Source organism: Callorhinchus milii, unplaced genomic scaffold, assembly GCF_018977255.1.
Source record: "Callorhinchus milii isolate IMCB2004 unplaced genomic scaffold, IMCB_Cmil_1.0 Scaffold13, whole genome shotgun sequence".
Classification (NCBI taxonomy): domain Eukaryota; kingdom Metazoa; phylum Chordata; class Chondrichthyes; order Chimaeriformes; family Callorhinchidae; genus Callorhinchus; species Callorhinchus milii.
This window is the reverse complement of record NW_024704754.1, coordinates 3,520,420-3,538,811: the sequence shown is the minus strand read 5'-3', so window position 1 is coordinate 3,538,811 and position 18,392 is coordinate 3,520,420. Positions and strand designations below refer to the sequence as shown.

The following is an 18,392-nucleotide window of genomic DNA, read 5'->3' as shown; positions in this document are numbered from 1 at the left end:
ACTCCCAGAAACTCACCACAAACAATATATAGTAGGGAATTGATTACAGGACATGGAAGATATTGATTTTATATTTAAAACATGTTATATTCACTGCAGAAACTGGTTGAGCACAAACGTTAATCTTTTGATGCTGTTTTACTGAATTGCCTTTTTGAAATAATTTCATGGTAATTTTAATCAAATCTGTTTTCAAGAAGTTTTCTTTTTTTTAAAAAAAAAGGTAATTTGTGCTGTAATCCAGCCTGTTTTAGTAAATTTTGCTTTAAGTAGCATTGTTTTGTTAGAGGGATTATTGATTTGAAGGGTTACCAAAGTCAGGGATGTTGAAAAGCAGTGAGGATGTTTTATACATTTTCTGTGGTCTTTTCAACAACAGCAGCAGCAGCAATACGCTTCATGCAGAGCACTGAAAGAAGTGAATGAGATCAAAGCATAAATTTCAAGAATATTGGATTGCACAAATGATCATCAAATTAGATAGATTTCTGTTAGAAAATAATATCTCGGAATAGAATATGTCAAGCGACTGCCAGGATGGTGAAAGGCAAACTGGATGGACCTTGATCTTCTTTTGCCTAGTAAATTCTTATGTTCTTATCGTGATAGGAGCTAATGGTTTATATAACGCACGTAATCCAGCATTCATTTGTTTCATTGTAGTGTATCATGTTGCAAGGAGTTTTCCTGTGTTTTTTATGGCTTTCCTTCACTCAGTTCAATAAAGCTCAGTATATAGTTATTTATTCATATGGGTTTGGATAAAAGAAGCCTTTTTCTTTTAGTAAAGTGGATATCGAGTCCTATTTTCGTTTACGTCTGCGAGATTGCAGTGTCAGTGTGAGTAGATGAACAAATGGGTACTGACAAACAACAACAAAATTACATTTGTATAGCGCCTTTCACATCGGGAGAATGTCCCAAGGCCCTGGACAGTCAGTCCTTCAGACCAGGTCTGAGACCTCTGGTTGTGGTCCTCCTAACCTGAAAGGCTCTATACCAAATGTAAGAATGATTACATAGTGTGCTTCTGAATAAGCGGAAGCCATGCAAAAGCATCCTCGCAATGACTTTCAGCAAACAGTTTCAACTCAGGGTGTGGGCCATTGAATTCTGTGCTCTCCATGTCTTAATAGGACCTGGAGATTTCTCACAATGTCTCCTGTCTGTCCGTTACTCTATATTTACTCGCCCTGTGAATCACGGAGAGCATCATTCTGTAGTGTTGATATCACCAAAGACTTATCTTCTATCATCATTTCACCTATTTTTTTCTGTCATTTAATTTTTTTCTATCATTGAGACTATAGTATATCTTTCTAAAGATAACAGTCGCTATCCTCTCCCACACCGAGCTCTGTGAACCCATCGCCACCATCCTTTCCTGGCTCCCCGTCCGCCGGATGATGGAGTTTAAAATGCTCGTCCTCACTTTTAAAGACCTCCAGGGTCGTGCTCCTCCGTACCTCTGCGACCTATTCACACCGTACCAACCTCTCCAGGGAGCAATGGCCTGTTCCATGTCCACCGCCCTGCCTGCCCCACCATTGGCAGTCGGGCCTTCAGCTTTTCTGGCCCTATCAAATAGAACTCCATCCCGGAATCCCTCTGCCTTGCCCCTTTCAAAGCCCGCCTCAAGACCTCCCTCATTGACCGTGCCTTTGGTCACCCTCCCTCTACACCCCTGTTGATTTCAACCCCCAGCTCAGTTGCAAACCCTTGACTGACCACACGCCTTGGGACGCCCTGATGTGAAAGCTGCTATACAATGTAATTTGTTGTTGTTACGGCTTCGTTTTCATGTTCAGGTTTAGATAATATCATAATCCGTGGGGCTCATGTCATATCCTAGCAGTTTGTTCCCTGGAACCAATTAAGTTATAGCTATTCTTTACTCATCCCAGTTGTTGTCAAAAGAAATCTCTCTTCCTTGCAATGAGCACAGATGGGTGATCTGTGACCAGGCCTCTGCCTGTGCTACTCTGAAATCCAGCGAGCAAGTGGTGTGCAATGATGGCTTAGACATGATTGCCGCCACTCTGTTTTCTCTCCCTACGGAGCTGTTTGGCCTCCCCTTGACCCAGCTGTGTGAGAATACGGGCTCACACTGCATTGTGTCGCATCAGCCTTACGATTATCAATCATTTTTACTACATTAAATATATAATGCATTTATGCAGAAAGACGAGAAAGACAAATTTCCCCTTTTCTTGTTTGCTTCATAATGAGTTCTTGTCCTCAGTTATCATGCTTTACTGTTGTTAATGTAGTTCATCTCATTGTATTAAATTATCTCTTCTCTCTGTGATTGCATAACCCATACAGGGGACTATTTTGGTAAGAAATTTAATTTCCTAAAAGCCGTGTGTGCAAGTTTCTAGGGGCTCTGGCTGTATTCCCTGAAATGTGATTCTGGGCAGGATAAGGAAATGCCATTCAATAGGTATATATTTTGGGGAGATGTTTGGCTTTCACTTGACAAAGCTCTAAAATGTGAACTAGTAAAATAATTGTGCTTGCCGCCCACCCTCTCCCACACCCAGCCATAAACCTTGAGTCCACTCAGCACCTACTTGCATGTGAAACCTGCAAAGCTAAAATGTGGGCAGAGGAATGTGGACGTATAGCAGGATCGGCTGCTTCACAACTGTTAATTTGTTGACCTGCTTTTTGCGATAATACGAGAATCAGCTCATTTTGAAGTACACGTTGCTTTATCAAATTCCGATTCATATTTCATCGATCTTTTCTGATAGCCGACGAACTAGAACGTTGCAGACTTGCCTCGGGTATCTTATTTGAGGCAAGTCTTCCTGAGCTATCTTAGCTGAGTTGATTAAAAATGTGACGTTAAAAATATGACATTAAAAATATGCTGACATCAATGACCTGTTTTCTTAAATGACCTACAGCGATGCCGGAGTGAGTCAATCGCAAGACGATAGTTTCGTTGGAACAAGACAGTTAAGGCACAGTGTTGCCATAATGCCTTTCCCTGGAACACTCTCATCAAGTAGCCCTGACCTGTTGCAACCTGCTACCAGCATGCTTGATTTCACAAATCCAACAGGTAAAAAAAAACACCTAAGGAAATGCCATTCAATAGGTATATATTTTGGGGAGATGTTTGGCTTCCACTTGACAAAGCTCTAAAATGTGAACTAGTAAAATAAGTGTGCTGGCCCAACCCCCACCCTCTCCCACATCCACCTAAATAGACCAGACTCCCCCCCCCCCCCCCCCAAATCCGCGTTTGAAACACAAGATTATTCTGCATGCATTTGGGAAAAATATCTTCAGGGTTGCAGCTAAGGACAATACTCTGATCAAATCTGCTTGCTGCACAAACCAGGGGAAGCACCAGAAAGTAGATAACAGCAAAAGGATTTAGATCAGTTATGAAAATGGGCATATTAAATTCTAACACACTTAAATGTAAAGGATAGGTAGAAAAAGTGAATTGATTTTGAACAGGGAGGTTTAGAATGGAACCTGGAGGTTTTGCAGTTCACTTTCTAGTCCAGAGACTGAAAAGGTAATAGCTCAATATAATAAGTTGGTACAATAGTGCAATATGAGGCTACTTAATTTTTGCTGATTGCCTTGGGACGTCCTCCTGACGTGAAAGGCGCTATACAAATGTAATTTTGTCGTCGTTGCTGAGGCTATGCAATGTGATGATCAGAACACCTTTATAATAATAATATAACAATTTAGTATTTTGCTCAGTTTGGTCACCATGTTGTCTAAAAAGAAGATTTATCCCAAGTGCAAAGAGGGACGATTAGAGAAACATAAGCTTTACAGTGTGGAAAGTTGGTGTGTTAAATATTGGTTGCAGTTAAACATTTAAAAGTGTTGCAAATCAGAGAAAAGTAACACTATAGGACATGAATTGTAGAATTTGTAAGAAATTTGTGGCAAGATGCATATTTTCTTGAAAAGATTCCTAAATCCACAACATGCAAAAGTATGATAATTTGTTATGTACTGTTGCCTAGTATGTGTTTTATATATGTGTTGCATTCATAGTTGGTCATCATCAATATACTTCATACTTCTGAAATGATGATTCTGTCATCTTTTCGTGTCGAACTGTTCATTCAGTTGCCTTGTGTTAGAAAAAAATGAGTTCCATCCCATGATGTTAACACTGTAAAAAGCCATTCAGAGTATCAGCAAAGGAGGACATTTTAATAAATTAAAATATTTAATTTTTTAAAAATAGATTTCCTTTAATTGAATCTGCAGGGTTTATTTTTAATTTCACTGTGAAATTTATTTAAAAATATTATTCTCCTTAAGTTTCATTGTTTTCTCCTGAGAAATTCAGATTTTAAAATGTGCAGTTTTCTTAAAACTTGTGATTTTTCTGCTTTTAATGAGATTTGGATTGGATTCCGTGGGCCACACTCAGCCCCAAATAAATGAGGCTTGTGGCCTCCCTGGCATTTTACCTGATCTTCTCTTCGTTGAGCCAAAAAATGAGCGCCACATAATTAGATTTTTTCAAAATAACATTAGAAATGTAACTACATAACTGGTAGAACTAATGTGCCAATTTTTTTTTAAAGTTGTAGTTCTAAAATTGAATCCCTTGTGTTCTTATATTGAATCAAAAATTGGAAGGAATCCTGTGAAATTAAAAAGCTAAGAATTCAGAGCCCTAATTATGTTCCGCATAATTTTCCACATAGTTGCCCATTCAGTAAATTGTAATTGTTTCAAATCTAATAAGTTTTTTTTGTTTTTAAGAAGTTATTCTTTCTATAGTTTAGTTTGTCCAGCTAGAACCACCTTACCCGTTAGGCCTTTGGCTTGCAGGGTTAACAGGAGCTGAGTAGGATGCCTCCCTACCCACAGTGACTGGTTTGCCCTTCCAGGTCCTGCTGATCTGCCAGGCGGCTGTGCTGTCATCAGCAGTGCTCTGGAATACTGCAGACCCACCTGGCTCAGAAAACGGACTACCAAGACCCCCACAGAGGGCTGGCTCGATTCCTACATTCCAGTTTAGCTCCAAGGAGACCCCACTTAATTTATTGCAATGGCTTTGTTTCAAATCACAATGAACAATTGCTTAGACTCTTGGTGTGATTACAATTTTTAAAAGTTGACCTACTTATGTTGACTATTTCTTGAATGCGTTCTCAAAAATACTCTACAACTTGTGTAATTTCCTTTTTATCTGTTCTTCCTTCTTCCCACTTTTACCATTGCCACCTCAGCTGCTGGCTTTTATAGTGAGTATGCATCATTCCCTCAGTATGTCTATTCCTATATTGCATGTGCAACTGGACTTCTGTCTGCATAATGACGCTTCAAATTATCATGATGTGGTTTTGCATTTGCTTGGGTTTTATAGAAACAGATTAAAAAACACTGTAGTTTGTGCTGGTACATTGCATTGGAGGATGAATGCATGTTGTAGTCATTAGAAGGTTTGGCTTCTTCCCTTCTGATCCCATGCTGAGATCTGAACTCCAATTCTAGATCTCAGCTCCATTGCCAAGGGTGATTGCACAGTCCTGACTGATAAGTTGTTATGCTCAATGGCGTAAATGCACTGTACTTGCATCAGTAAAGATCACTGTTAGCCTAAGTTGCTTCAGCATTCTCATCACTTTAATGTGTTGCATTAATTCAGCTTCTTAGTCCTGTCTCATAGTACTCTCAATTCTGTCCCCAACACGGTTAAAACATAAATTTGTGGAAAAGGTAGGAAAATGTATCAAATCAAATGTATGAAAGGCAGTGAGTGTATCATAGGTGACAATGCTGGCTTAATATAGGGCCATTAATTTGGGTTTTCCCTTGTGGGATGAAAAACATGACTCGTTTTTCTGATCAATCAGACGTTAAGTGAAAACTCATGTGAGAAGTACTTGGGATTTGTTAAGAAATGTTCAAGTGTGACTGCAATGGAGTGCAGAAATTATCTGAATTTGGAATTAAGACCCAGCTGGCAGAACATCCCTGGGTGGCTTGTCAGTGATTTCAACGGTCTGCAGGCAGAGTTATGATGCTTCTCAGTCAAAATAATTGACAGCCATTACTATACTTGTGTATTTGTTATGTGTAAGTCTTATAAAATTCGACTTATACATAACTTTACATATATGATACAGTAATAATAATCCTTGCATTTGATATAGCACTTTTCACGTCTTCTAGACGTCTCAAAGCGCTTCACAGAATATGCTGTAAAATGTATATTTGTGGGCGAAACGCGGCAGCCAATTGCGCACAGCAGTGTCCCACAAACAGTCGTGGATTGAAAATGACCAACTTATTATTGTTTTGTTTTGGAGAAATTATTATTAGGCTCTGTGTGGAGTAAGGAAACTTGCCCAAGGTTTCGCCCTCTGCCTGGAAATGAACCCAAGTGTCTCGCTTGCAAGGCGAGTGCTCTAACCACTGAGCTACATTTCATGTTTCACTTAACTCCTACTTTACATAAGTCATATTAAATGTATGGTCCCAACTGATACAACTTACGTGAGGTTTCCTGTAATCTATTAAGAGGCTGGCATTTACTGTTAGCCTTCAGTTAAACGCACGTCATTCAGCTTCACAATCCCCCAATTCTCTCGCTTTTCTTTGAGCTGTTGGTAGCAGATTCCATTATTGCCGTGAGGTGGGGAATTCCTTTTGGAAGGGCATCATTACCAATGATGGTTTAGGAGCAGGAGCTAATTGATTTGTTATGATTCGGATTTTTGTTAAACAGTTGTCTGGGTTTTTAAATAGCTGCCCTGTTAATAGAGTGCTGAGTAAATCTTCTAATTAGTTCAATTAATTAAACTAAATAAATCATTTAATTAGTTTGCCAAATGCAAATTATGTCACCTTCGCAAAATCTGTTAATTTTTTGTGTAACGCAACATGAAAATGATGTATTCACAATTAATTTCCCCTGAGTCATACGCCCATTGGAAAAGTACTGTAGCTGATCAAAGATATCGACATTATTTTCTAGAGTGTAAAAAATCTAGAAAATTATTATTTATTTTAAATAATAATTATTTATTATTATTATTATCTAGAAAAGTACTAACCAGATTCCAAGCTTTCCTTTTGTTCTTGACAGTTTTCACATCTGCACTGGCTACAGATGATGTATGATTCTGTGGAATCTGCGCGCCCTCTGATATTCATAGTTGTATCACAGCCAAGTCCAAACATGTTATTGATGTGATGTACACATTCTTCTAGCAAGAGGGTCACTGCATTTGGGCATTCAATCCATGACTGTTTGTGGGACGCTGCTGTGTGCAATTGACTGTCGTGTTTCCCCCACAAAATATAGTCAATTCACTTTACAGTATATTCTGTGCAGAGCTTTGAGACGTCTCAAAGACGTGATAAGGACTCAATATCGAATGCAAGGATTATTTTTATCAGTAGCAGGAGCTCTGATTACCTCGGCCAGGTAATGCAAATGCCAATTATTGCTCTGCCACTTCCCTGCTTCTGCTAAGTCAGCACAGTCCAGAAATCAATCTTGATTTACATTGTGTCATCGCTGACCAGAGACATTGACACTATTTTCTGGAGTATAAAAGATATAGAAAAGTGTGCTGCACCAGCTGTTGCTTCACCTATGAGTGATTTTCTAATAAATACCAGCATTTAATTATTGTAGATTAGGAAATCAATCTGAAATGGAGTGATGTTCATAAACTTTACCACTAAATATTCACTTAATTTTCCCTTCAGACAAGGACAGTATAGTCACTGTGTTCGGATGCATATGTAATAATCCTTTTTTTGACCAGACATACCTGATCAAGTCATCCGAGTTTTCAAGGCAGATCAGCAAAGCTGTTACATCATTATAAGCAAGGATACCACTGCGAAAGAGGTGGTAACCCATTCCATCCATGAATTTGGTTTGACTGCACCCCCTGAGACCTACTCTCTGTGTGAGGTTTCCATCAGCTCTGAAGGTGTCATTAAGCAAAGGCGACTTCCTGATCAGCTCTCAAAGCTGGCTGACCGGATCCAACTCAATGGCAGGTGAGAAGGCATCATTAGCATATCTATAGATGTCTTTAATTTCATAATTGCTATCACAAACATACTATTATTTAAAAAGCATTTTGTCCATAAAATATACAGTCAGTTCATTGTACAGTATATTCCGTGATGTGCTTCGAGACGTTGATAAGGCGCTACATCAAATACAACGATTATTATTATTATACACTTTTCCCATGTTAGTTATTTTAAGCCCTCTGTGCACCTCACACTTTTCTCTCTTTTGCTGAACACTCACTTGTTGGGTGCAATTCTATGTGTGCTGGGAACCTCCTGGTACCTCATGCAAGTCACCATTTTTCTCATTGTGACACACAGTCACCGTGGAACCCTGCTGAGCGATAACAAATGCAAGGATTATTATTATTATTATTCCTGTATCAGCCAGGATCAGCACAAAAATCCAGGATGTGATTTTCTCGTCTGCATTGCTTAAACTTAAAGCTATACATATGGTGCCCAAAGATTCATTTAGACTCTTATGTAATAAAGATAAATGTTTTAAAATCATACTATTTTGTTCACTCAGGTATTATCTGAAGAACAATATGGAGACAGAGACTCTTTGCTCAGATGAAGATGCCCAGGAGCTGTTGCGGGAAAGTCAGATAACTTTGCTACAGCTCAGCACCATTGAAGTAGCCACTCAACTCTCTATGCGAGATTTTGAATTGTTCCGTAACATAGAGCCCACTGAGTATATAGATGACCTGTTCAAGCGAGAGTCAAAATCTGGAAATGCTCACCTCAAGCAGTTTGAGGACATCATCAATCAGGAGACCTTTTGGGTGGCTACTGAGATTCTGAAGGAAGTTATTCAGTTGAAAAGGATGAAGATAATTAAACATTTCGTCAAAGTTGCCCTGCACTGTCGAGAGTGCAAGAACTTCAACTCCATGTTTGCAATCATCAGGTAGGATTTAACAGTCCCTACTGATTTGATTCCGTTTAGTTTGATTCAGACTTTTGTTATGAGGTGTGAACCTCAAATCTGTTCTGTCAAATGTGGATTGCTTTTTTAGCTAGAATGCAATGTGGTCTGGAAAAATCAATTTGCTCTTGTATAACTGCTATATGTAGTCAGTATAAAGATGTGTATTTTCTTTTCTTCTTTTCTAAAGGAATGATTAATTAAAAGCATTTTTATTTTAAATCACTTGTCATATATATAATATATATATACTAAATGTCATTATCTTCCTTTTTCAGTGGCCTAAACCTTGCGCCAGTTGCACGCCTTAGAGGCACTTGGGAAAAACTACCCAACAAGTATGAGAAGCTACTTCGGGACCTTCAAGATCTCTTTGACCCTTCTCGAAATATGGCAAAATATCGAAACGTACTCAGCAGCCAGAGTCTTCAGCCACCAATCATTCCACTGTTCCCTGTAGTCAAAAAAGACCTCACTTTTTTGCACGAAGGTATTTCATTATTAAAAAGTATGTGCTTATTCCTGCAGAAAATTCATCGGATTTAGACCACAGGCCGCCGAAACCCTCATACATGTCTTCATTACATCGAGGCTGACTATGCTTGTTGGCATCCCCAAATCCTTCCTCCACAGGCTGCAGATCATCCAGAACTCTGCAGCCCATGTCCTCTCCCGCACTAGGCTCCGCAACCTTATCACTCCCATCCTCGCCCGACTACACTGGCTTCCCATCACGCAGAGGATACAGTTCAAGATCCTGTTCCTCACCTTCAAAGCCCTCCATGGTCTTGCGCCCCACTACCTCCCCGACCTCCTAACCCTCTGTTCGCTCCCTCCGCGCAGCAGGCACATAGCCTGCCTTGCTCGCCCCACTATCAGCAGACAGGTCTTCCGCCACTCTGCACCCACCCTATGGATTTCCATCCCGCAGTCCCTCCGTCTCGCCCCCTCCCTCGCCACCTTCAAAACCCACGCAAAACCCTCCTCTTCGACCGTGCTTTCGATCTCCCTGCTCATAGCACTATTCAAAGGGAAGGGAGTTCCTTCCCGTGTCTGGGCCAACAATCCCTCAGATAAAATTGGTCATTCACTTCATGGCTATTTATGAGACATTGCAGTGCAGAAATTGGCTGTCATGATCACCTACAAAATGCACATTGGCTACACTTTAGAGTAAGTTCTGTGAACAACAACAAAATTACATTTGTATAGCGCCTTTCACATCAGGAGGACGTTTTGAGACATCCTCCTGCCTCTAAAATCATTTTGTGAACATAAAATGCTCCAGCTTCAACATACCCTTACGTTTTGAATCCGCTTTACAATGTCGTGTTGGTAGTGTAAAGATTAGCAAGTTGAAAGGATTTGATCACATGATCTCCTTCATTGAAAATGTAAAAAAAATACAGTTTTTAAAAAGTCTTGTCTATGAATAATTTAAATGTCTTCATGCTATGTCTGTCCTCAACTGGATTTTAAAACCTTCAATGAGACGGTAACCTTTCAGAAAAATGCTGTGAGCATTTAGCCTTATATATGTCCTGACATTTATTTTTAGCAAAAGATGGCAGAGCCCTGTCCATTTTTTTTACAGTTAAACATGAATTTTACTGAAATCCACTTTCTGAAATTTTGAGTTTGATCATTTAAAACATTGACCCTGACAGCCTTTAACATTCACAACACTGACCCTGAGAGTTGTCTTCTGTGTTGCATATTCTGGGTACAATGGAGACTCTGCTATAAAGCAAGGCGTCATTCGATTTTCTTACATTTAATTTCTTAGGAAATGATTCCAAGGTGGAAGGTTTGGCAAACTTTGAGAAACTGCGGATGATTGCTAAAGAGATTCGACATGTTGTCCGAATGACATCAGTGAACATGGATCCGGCGATTATGTTCCGACACAGGTTAGTAACTGAAAAAAGACAGGATATTTTAGACTTGATGGGTGAGGCGTGAATGTTTTTGGTGTGGGTATTATCTACTTGATAACCTCAAAAATTGTCCCCTACAAAATCCTGAAATTGATTTTACAGGTCCCTATAGTTTTGCAATAACTTGTGCATGAATCCTCTTATTAATGAAGCATGTTTGGTGTTTCAAATTTGTTGACCTACTAATATCTCCAGGACTTTAACATAAGTGAGTCTGAGATTCTAGATAGCCTCAAGAGTCTTAAAATCAGCAAATCCCCTGGGATGGATAAACTGTGCCCCTGGATACTTCAGCAGACAAGGCAGGAGATTTGTGCTGTCTATCAGGACTGGAGAGGTTCCAACCGACTGGCAGATGTTGTTCCTATATTCAAAAAGGGGGATGAAACTAAACCTGGCAACTATAGACCCTTTTTGTTAAGGAGGGGACAGCTCAAATTGACAGTGGAAAACCATATGATGTATACATAGACGTCCAAAGACTCCTTCACAAACTATGGTTACGTGGTCTCAGGCCAAGACATGGATTTCGATAGAGAATTACCTGAAGAGAAGCAAAGGGTCTTTGCTCGGGTAGTTAGATAAAACTGAGGAGAGGTATTAAGCGGGGTGTCTTAGGGGTCTGTACTAGGACCTTTTCTTTTTCTTCGAATATATTAATGACCTGGATTGGTAAAACCAATGTAAGACGGATAAAATTACTGCCTATTTGGAGGAGATTGTGGAATCAGGAGACAGTAAAGAGAGTTTAATAGAGTATGCACATGGGCTGGTAACTGGCAAATGACATCTAATACAGTAAAACTCGCATAAATTTTATCTTTATATAAATCATATAATCGCCTAAGTCATACATTCACTTGAGTCCCATTCAACAAAACCATGTAGATTTCTTTGCACTCTCTTGTTAATTATCTCCTAACTCGTAATGTCACTCCCCTATCCTCCATTACTCCCTCACTTAACCGGCTGCATTAAATCGCGGGAAATGACAGCCTGACCTGTCGACGCATGCGAATTTACCGGCTGCATTGAATCCCGGGAAACGTAGTCTTGATCCGTCAATCAAATACGCAGAAGAACTTCATTTCGCGCGATTCAATGCGATTCCGTTGCTTGTGCGGGTCAAGACCCTTAACCAGCTGCTGTGGCGAACTATCGCGTGGGCACTTACCATTCGCACTGAATTACACTTGCACAATGTAGATTATTGATTACATCGGATTTTATGTGACTTGTACGGTTTGCCTGCAACTCAGACTTTGCGTAAATCATATTAAATGTTACAGTCTCGACTGATACGACTGTGCATTACTGATAATGCATGGTCTTCTGGATAGTGTTCTGGACTCTGGAGGCGTGAGATCCGATGGGCCTCAGGGCCTTTTTCATTCAGACAAATCTTCTGATCTTGTGGGCCTGGCTCCTGGTTGATGAGGAATATTGGAATCGAGTTTATCCTTTCTTGTGGTCTTAGTAGTCTGATTCCTGAGGCAGCTAGGATTGCAATACTCCGAGGTACTATTGATAGCAGATTAGACAGCCCAGCTCATCAGCCACATTTAGAGGGGCAAACTGTGGCCAGAGATATGTTCCACTCAATTTCTGTTAGCTTTACAAGCCAAAAGCCTAATGGGTAGAGTAGCCCCAGCTGGACAAGCAGTGGGAAGTTTATCAGGCACATTGGCAAACTGCAGTTTTAACTATTTCATTAACAGCAGTGCCTCAGTGCACACACGAACAGAGTCTACCGGATTTAGTGTTTTCTGATAAATGTCTATTGCTACACAAGCCATCCTCGTCTCTTTTTGAGTGAGATTTTGAACCCTGATTTGTACTGAATCAAAGGCAGTTTTCTGATCTCACACTCAGTATCCAGCACAAAATTTCCCACCTTAGTTCTATATTTCCCAGGTTTTGACATGTTCCAGTCTTCCATAAGGAGCAATGGGGAAAAAATAACACCAGTTCTAGCCACAACACAGATCTGTTGCAAGACCACACACTTGTCATCAATTTGCCAGTAGGTCTGTACTTCATTTGTGTTGTGCCAGGCTCAATACAAGCCCAATATAAATACTTGTTTAAGTTTCGTGAAAATTCTCATTGAACTTACTGCAGGGTCTCTAAACATCTCCTTAAACTTATTTAAGTCCACACAAACTGACGCGTTGACTTCAAATCAGATAAAGGATAGTTTGAAGGAATTTAAATGTAAGATTTCTTCATTAAACTGAGCAGCAGCATTCAGGTGAAAAACAGCTTTTGAATCCTTTGCTGATTAGGCTCGGTTGAGAAAAATGGAAATAATGGTAAATAAAAGGAAACTGGAATAAGGTTTAACAATTCTGCAGTAAGGGAATCACCAAAGACCTGATGATTTAGCCTGTGCCAGATGGAAATAAGCCACCCAGCCCAACCTGTCTGTGCTGGTGTTTATACTCCATGCATGTCTCCACGCATTCCTTACTCCTTCGCACAGCCTTCTCTTCCCCTCTCCCTCATGTGAAGGTCAAACTTCCTCTTAAATGCATCAACACTATCTGATTCAACCATTGCTTCAGGCAGCGAGTTCCGCATTCTCACTGCCCTCTGTGTGAAGTAGTTCCTCCTAACTTCTCTTAGATCCCCCCACCGTGGCATAAACATGGCACAAACAGTATTTGCATTAATTCTCAGCACTCGGTGGAAGCAGATTACCCAGTAATCAAACTACAAGCTTTGCAAGAGTATGATGTTGTGACTAGCAGTGGTACTCTTTCCCCCAGCTCCCTGTTACCGTGTACTGCACTCTTTACCTCATTGTCCTCCTCTCTGAACTGGTTTATCTTTTCTGCCTCTCTTTCTGAACACATGCTTCAATTTTCATGGCTCTCACTTACAGGAAGAAGAGATGGAGGAGTTTGGGGTAAGTAGTCTGTGCACAGGTGTTCAGGTCTTGGTTACATAACAACTTTGCATCTTCCTCACAATTGCCTGCCCTGTAAAGCACAGCATGTCACAATTAACCTACTTTCCCTCTCCTTGCCCAGCACCGACCGATCTTGTGTTTGCAAAGTACATTTCTCTACTTGCATCAAGTAAATTGTGCATACATCAAACAATTGCATGCATTTTGATTTAAAAAAAAACTTACAGAAAGATACAAGAGCAATAATAATAATAATCCTTACAGTTGACATAGCGCCTTATCACGTCGTTGAGACGTCTCAAAGGCAGAACATGGGTAACTATAGAAACTGTCGTTGATGTGCCTTGGTGGATGGATTTATGAGGAATAGGGAAAATGACATGTAGTGCTTCTCTGAGGTTATTGTGATTATTAAGGACGCTAGTGCTGAGAAAGGGGCACATTCCCATTCTAGGCATCCAGTTATTGAGCGCAGGCAGCTGTGGAGAAAAGCTGATCTACTTTATCCCAATAAAAAGGGGACTCTTGTTCCGAAACCCACTTTGTACCACTAAGGTCTGGCACCAAAGCACAGTCTTTAATTTGCCCAAATAAAACACTTTCAAATAATGATGCATCATCTAAATCAAAGTGAAAACGTTAACTGGAATGCAATATTGTATTGCACTGTGTGTGTGTGTGTGTGTGTGAGTGGGGGAAGGTGGTTGTGGTGAGGGGAAAGGGAAATCAAGAGAAATTTGTTAGATGACCTTTCACAGGTACCCAGCTCCGAGTTGCTCCTCTGGCACAATGGTGTTCTTTATTCTGTTTTTTTTTCTTTTCTCTCCCCCTCTCTCTCTGTTATTAACAAGGGCATGCGGAATGTGACAACGGCAGCATTAACTCTCCTCTTTCCCCCCCACCCACCTGCATGTACATTTTCCTCTTCCTATTGAAACCTAGTTGCATCTTGATTTCTTCTCATCCTTGTGGGCAGGTCTTTGAGTCAGGGCAGCACCAACTCCAATGTGCTGGATTCAGTGCAAGTCGGAGGGCACAAGAAGAGAGTAAGACGCAGCTCCTTACTCAATGCTAAGAAGCTCTATGAGGATGCACAGATGGCTCGGAAAGTAAAGCAGTATCTCTCGAACCTAAACGTGGAGACTGACGAAGAGAAAATCCAAGTAATGTCACTGCAGTGTGAGACCGCCTACAGTACACGTGAGTGCATCATTAGCAAACTTTTTTTTTAATTGTGCGCGATACACCAGTTATATATATTTAGTGATTATTGTGATCATCTGGATATCTGAACTCATGCAGAAATCCATCAATATGTTTTATTAACAAGAGTATCCAAAACAAACAGCATTCCATGCATTCCACCTTTGCGTGTATATATGTATATATAAAATTCTCGAGATATTATTGCAATGTAATGTGGACTTTCTCGCTGGAGGGATACATCCTGCTTCCCCCCTCCCAGGAGAATAGTGTGTAGTTGGTGATTTGACCTCTGCCAATTACGGGTTTGAGCTCTCACTAGGTGGGTGGCAGGTACCAAGAACTCCATGTTCTCGAGGCCAGTGTCCAATGCTACATACTAGTCTTACTCAGCACCAGCTGCTTAATTCAGGACCTCGTGTGAGGGGCTTTGGCAATAGACATGCCAACTCTGAAGCTGACTCTGCCTCCAGGTTGCTCAGTGTCAGGTCAGTGTAGGCAGGAGCCCTCCCTCCCTGCAGCTGCTTCCCCTGGTTGCCACGAACCCACTTCACTGCTTTATCCTAGTCTTTGCAAATAGCTCGGAGGAAACCTCTCCACTATTCAGTGATTTTTAAAAAAAAAAGCTCTTTTGCATCATTTAAATCAGTCTTATTTAATTTCCTGCTGGAAAATATTTGGGAAAACAAGGGCTGGGGGATGTTATAGCAGCATTAAATTTGCCGTTGTTGACCACATATATGGGATTTGCCCTTAGGATTTGGCATCGCCAAAATCCTGTGTGTGACAGTCGCCGCACGTTCGCGTGGCATCTCTTCCTCTCCCGTCAATTCATTATTTTATGCGAATAACGTATGAACCCAGACTGAAATTTATATCACCTTCTTAGAAGCAATGGGAATTGTTTGCAAATTGTTGGCACAATGCCCAGTCGCCAGGTTAACGCTAAACTGGCGTTCCTTGCAGACTAGATTAAGATGCGATGAATCATTTTAAACGGTGTATTGTAACCAAGCCTATTTTTTTTTTGGTGGTGGTAGTGGGCGGGGTTGGGAAGAAATTCAGAAGTCCTTCGTTTTGATCCTTTGTCATCATTACCGAAGAGTTTGTCCACCAGCATCTACATCCTCTCACAGCCGTGGATTGAGCGACTGTGCTGGGGAGTGAGAGAGAGAGAGAGAGTAAAACATCACTTCCAAGTATATCAGAATCGTATTGATACAAGCTGCTTATAAACGCTGCAAGTGTAATCACCCGGGGGTTATAAATCTGAGCAGGGACATCCAATTGGATAAACTTCCAGTGTTATTGATTGGCCCATTCACAGATGATGAAGGGAGAAGCAATCATTCCAGGTATTTATCTTCTGCCAGGTGGCATTACGGTATTAATTTTCCTGGTTAGTGTCAAGGCACTGAGCATATAGTGCCATCAGGTGGTGGGGCAGCTCAATGCAGATCTATTCCACAAATCTATTTTGAAGTCTTACAGTATTCTGTTTCATAGACAACTTGATATAGTACATCTTTGTGTCAATAAAACAAAACCTCGTATCACTGCACAAATGTAGTGCTGACAAAGTATCTCATAAAAGACTTCTTTGTGAACTGCTCACTGGGAATCAAGGAATCCATCACGAGCATGGGTTCAGAATTGTCTGAAGGGAAGGAAGCAGAGGGTCTTTGTAAGGGGAGAAGGTCAAAATCGAGAGACATATCAAAGCGGGCTGTCCCAAGGGGTTTGTATTGTACCCCTTCTGTTGCTCGTATATACTAATGGCCTGGATTCATAGACCCAGTGTAAGATGGTTACATTTGCACCTGACACCCAAGTTGGAGAGAACCGTGGAATCAGAGGAGGCGAACAAAGTCTCACAAAGAGAGTTTGATCGTGCAGGCACATGGGCTGATAGCTGGCAAATGAAGTTTAATACTGATAAATGCAAGGTGCTGCATATAGGATCCAAGAATAGGAAACCCAAGTACTCCATGAAATGGGATTGAACTTGCCAAGGGAGAAGCTGAAAAAGATCTATGGGTGTTTGCTGACCTGTTGCTAACTATGTCGAAACAGTGTGCAAACAGGATGCTGGGCTGTATTGCTAAATCAGTTGAGTTTGCATCTCCTCACATCCTTCTTCTTTCACGTGGAAAGTTGCTGATATCTGTTTTTGTTATTGCAGTGAGCAAGAATTTTGGAGAGAGGCGATCGTATAAAGGTTCAGATATGTCTCCAGTAACTATGAGGTCACCTTGTCATCAAGGAAAGCACCAACCACAGCAACGGATAAGCCAAGTCTTGCAGGTGCCAACGGTGGCTTTATACCCATCCCGCAAGAAATCGCAAGTCAAGGAACTCCCTGCAGTTGGTAATTGTTTCCCTTTTGTGCTCTGTCTGATGATCAATACTTTTAGATCCGGTGTGTGAATCCCACGACTTCCAGGTACAGAGGCAGTGAATTAAGCACAGTATAATTTAGGATTTTTACCCAAAATGCTGATTCTGAAATAGGCAAGTGTCTCTTTAAATCTGAGATTTACACAACTACGTTTTACTCTCTGTTCAGATGTATGTGTGAATTGCAACCCACTAATACATATGTAGTATTCAGTTGATGCAATCACCTGGAGTCGATTCCTGGCAGGACAAAACGTTGGGCAAATTTCCTTACTCCACACGCCTCTGTTTGCCTAGCAGTAAGTTAGTCGGTTGTTAGTCGATTGGCGGATCGCTTTTCCAAGGGTAATAATCCCTTCAAAAAAAAAGAATAATTTGGTCAATAATTTTCCTGATTAGTGTCAAGGCACTGAGCATATACTGCCATCAGGTGGTGGGGCAGCTCAATGCAGATCTAATCTACAAATCTATTTTGAAGTCTGTCATATTCCATTGTATAGACAACTTGATACAGTACACCTTTGTGTCAATAAAACAAAACCTCGTATCACTGCACAAATGTAGAGCTGACAAAGTGTCTCACAAAAGACTTCTGTACGAACTGGTCACCGGGTATCAAGGGTAAGACGTGAGCCGTCCGAGCCAGGCAGATACAAACGCACACGGAGGTTCTCGCTATAGCACAGGCTTAATCTCAGGATGGGGTAAAAGAATACACCCTGTACTTCCATGTAGAACTGAGCTTCCTTTTGAAAGTCGTCTTAACCAAACCCGACCATCTCCTGTTTCTCAGCAGGGTTGCGTTATCTTTCTGATTTACACTGGATCCTGTTATAAGGCAGTAGTTGGGGTGCATATAATCTCTACCAACTTTATAGCAAAGGTTACTGGATTGTTTGCATTGTTATGACACTGATCGACAACGTGCATTTATTCAGTGCCCTTCACCCAGGGTAGTGTCCCGGAGTGCTTTGAT

At 40.8% G+C, this 18,392-nt stretch overlaps 1 protein-coding gene across 13 annotated transcripts in view; it reads left to right on the top strand.

Annotated features, from left to right (window-relative positions):
- The window catches only part of rapgef6 (Rap guanine nucleotide exchange factor (GEF) 6), a 126,914-nt gene that overhangs the window by 90,433 nt on the left and 18,089 nt on the right, over nucleotides 1–18,392 (top strand). For 6 of the 13 annotated variants that reach the window (XM_042339849.1, XM_007901279.2, XM_007901277.2 and 3 more), the window contains 9 exons: nucleotides 2,913–3,070; nucleotides 5,226–5,240; nucleotides 7,776–8,016; nucleotides 8,567–8,950; nucleotides 9,247–9,458; nucleotides 10,755–10,878; nucleotides 13,790–13,813; nucleotides 14,793–15,016; nucleotides 17,202–17,387. In XM_042339849.1, coding sequence (XP_042195783.1) covers nucleotides 2,913–3,070; nucleotides 5,226–5,240; nucleotides 7,776–8,016; nucleotides 8,567–8,950; nucleotides 9,247–9,458; nucleotides 10,755–10,878; nucleotides 13,790–13,813; nucleotides 14,793–15,016; nucleotides 17,202–17,387 — 1,568 coding nt within the window. The remainder of the gene's footprint in view (nucleotides 1–2,912; nucleotides 3,071–5,225; nucleotides 5,241–7,775; nucleotides 8,017–8,566; nucleotides 8,951–9,246; nucleotides 9,459–10,754; nucleotides 10,879–13,789; nucleotides 13,814–14,792; nucleotides 15,017–17,201; nucleotides 17,388–18,392) is intronic. The other 7 variants (XM_007901283.2, XM_007901276.2, XM_042339850.1 and 4 more) reach the window with 3 other exon arrangements.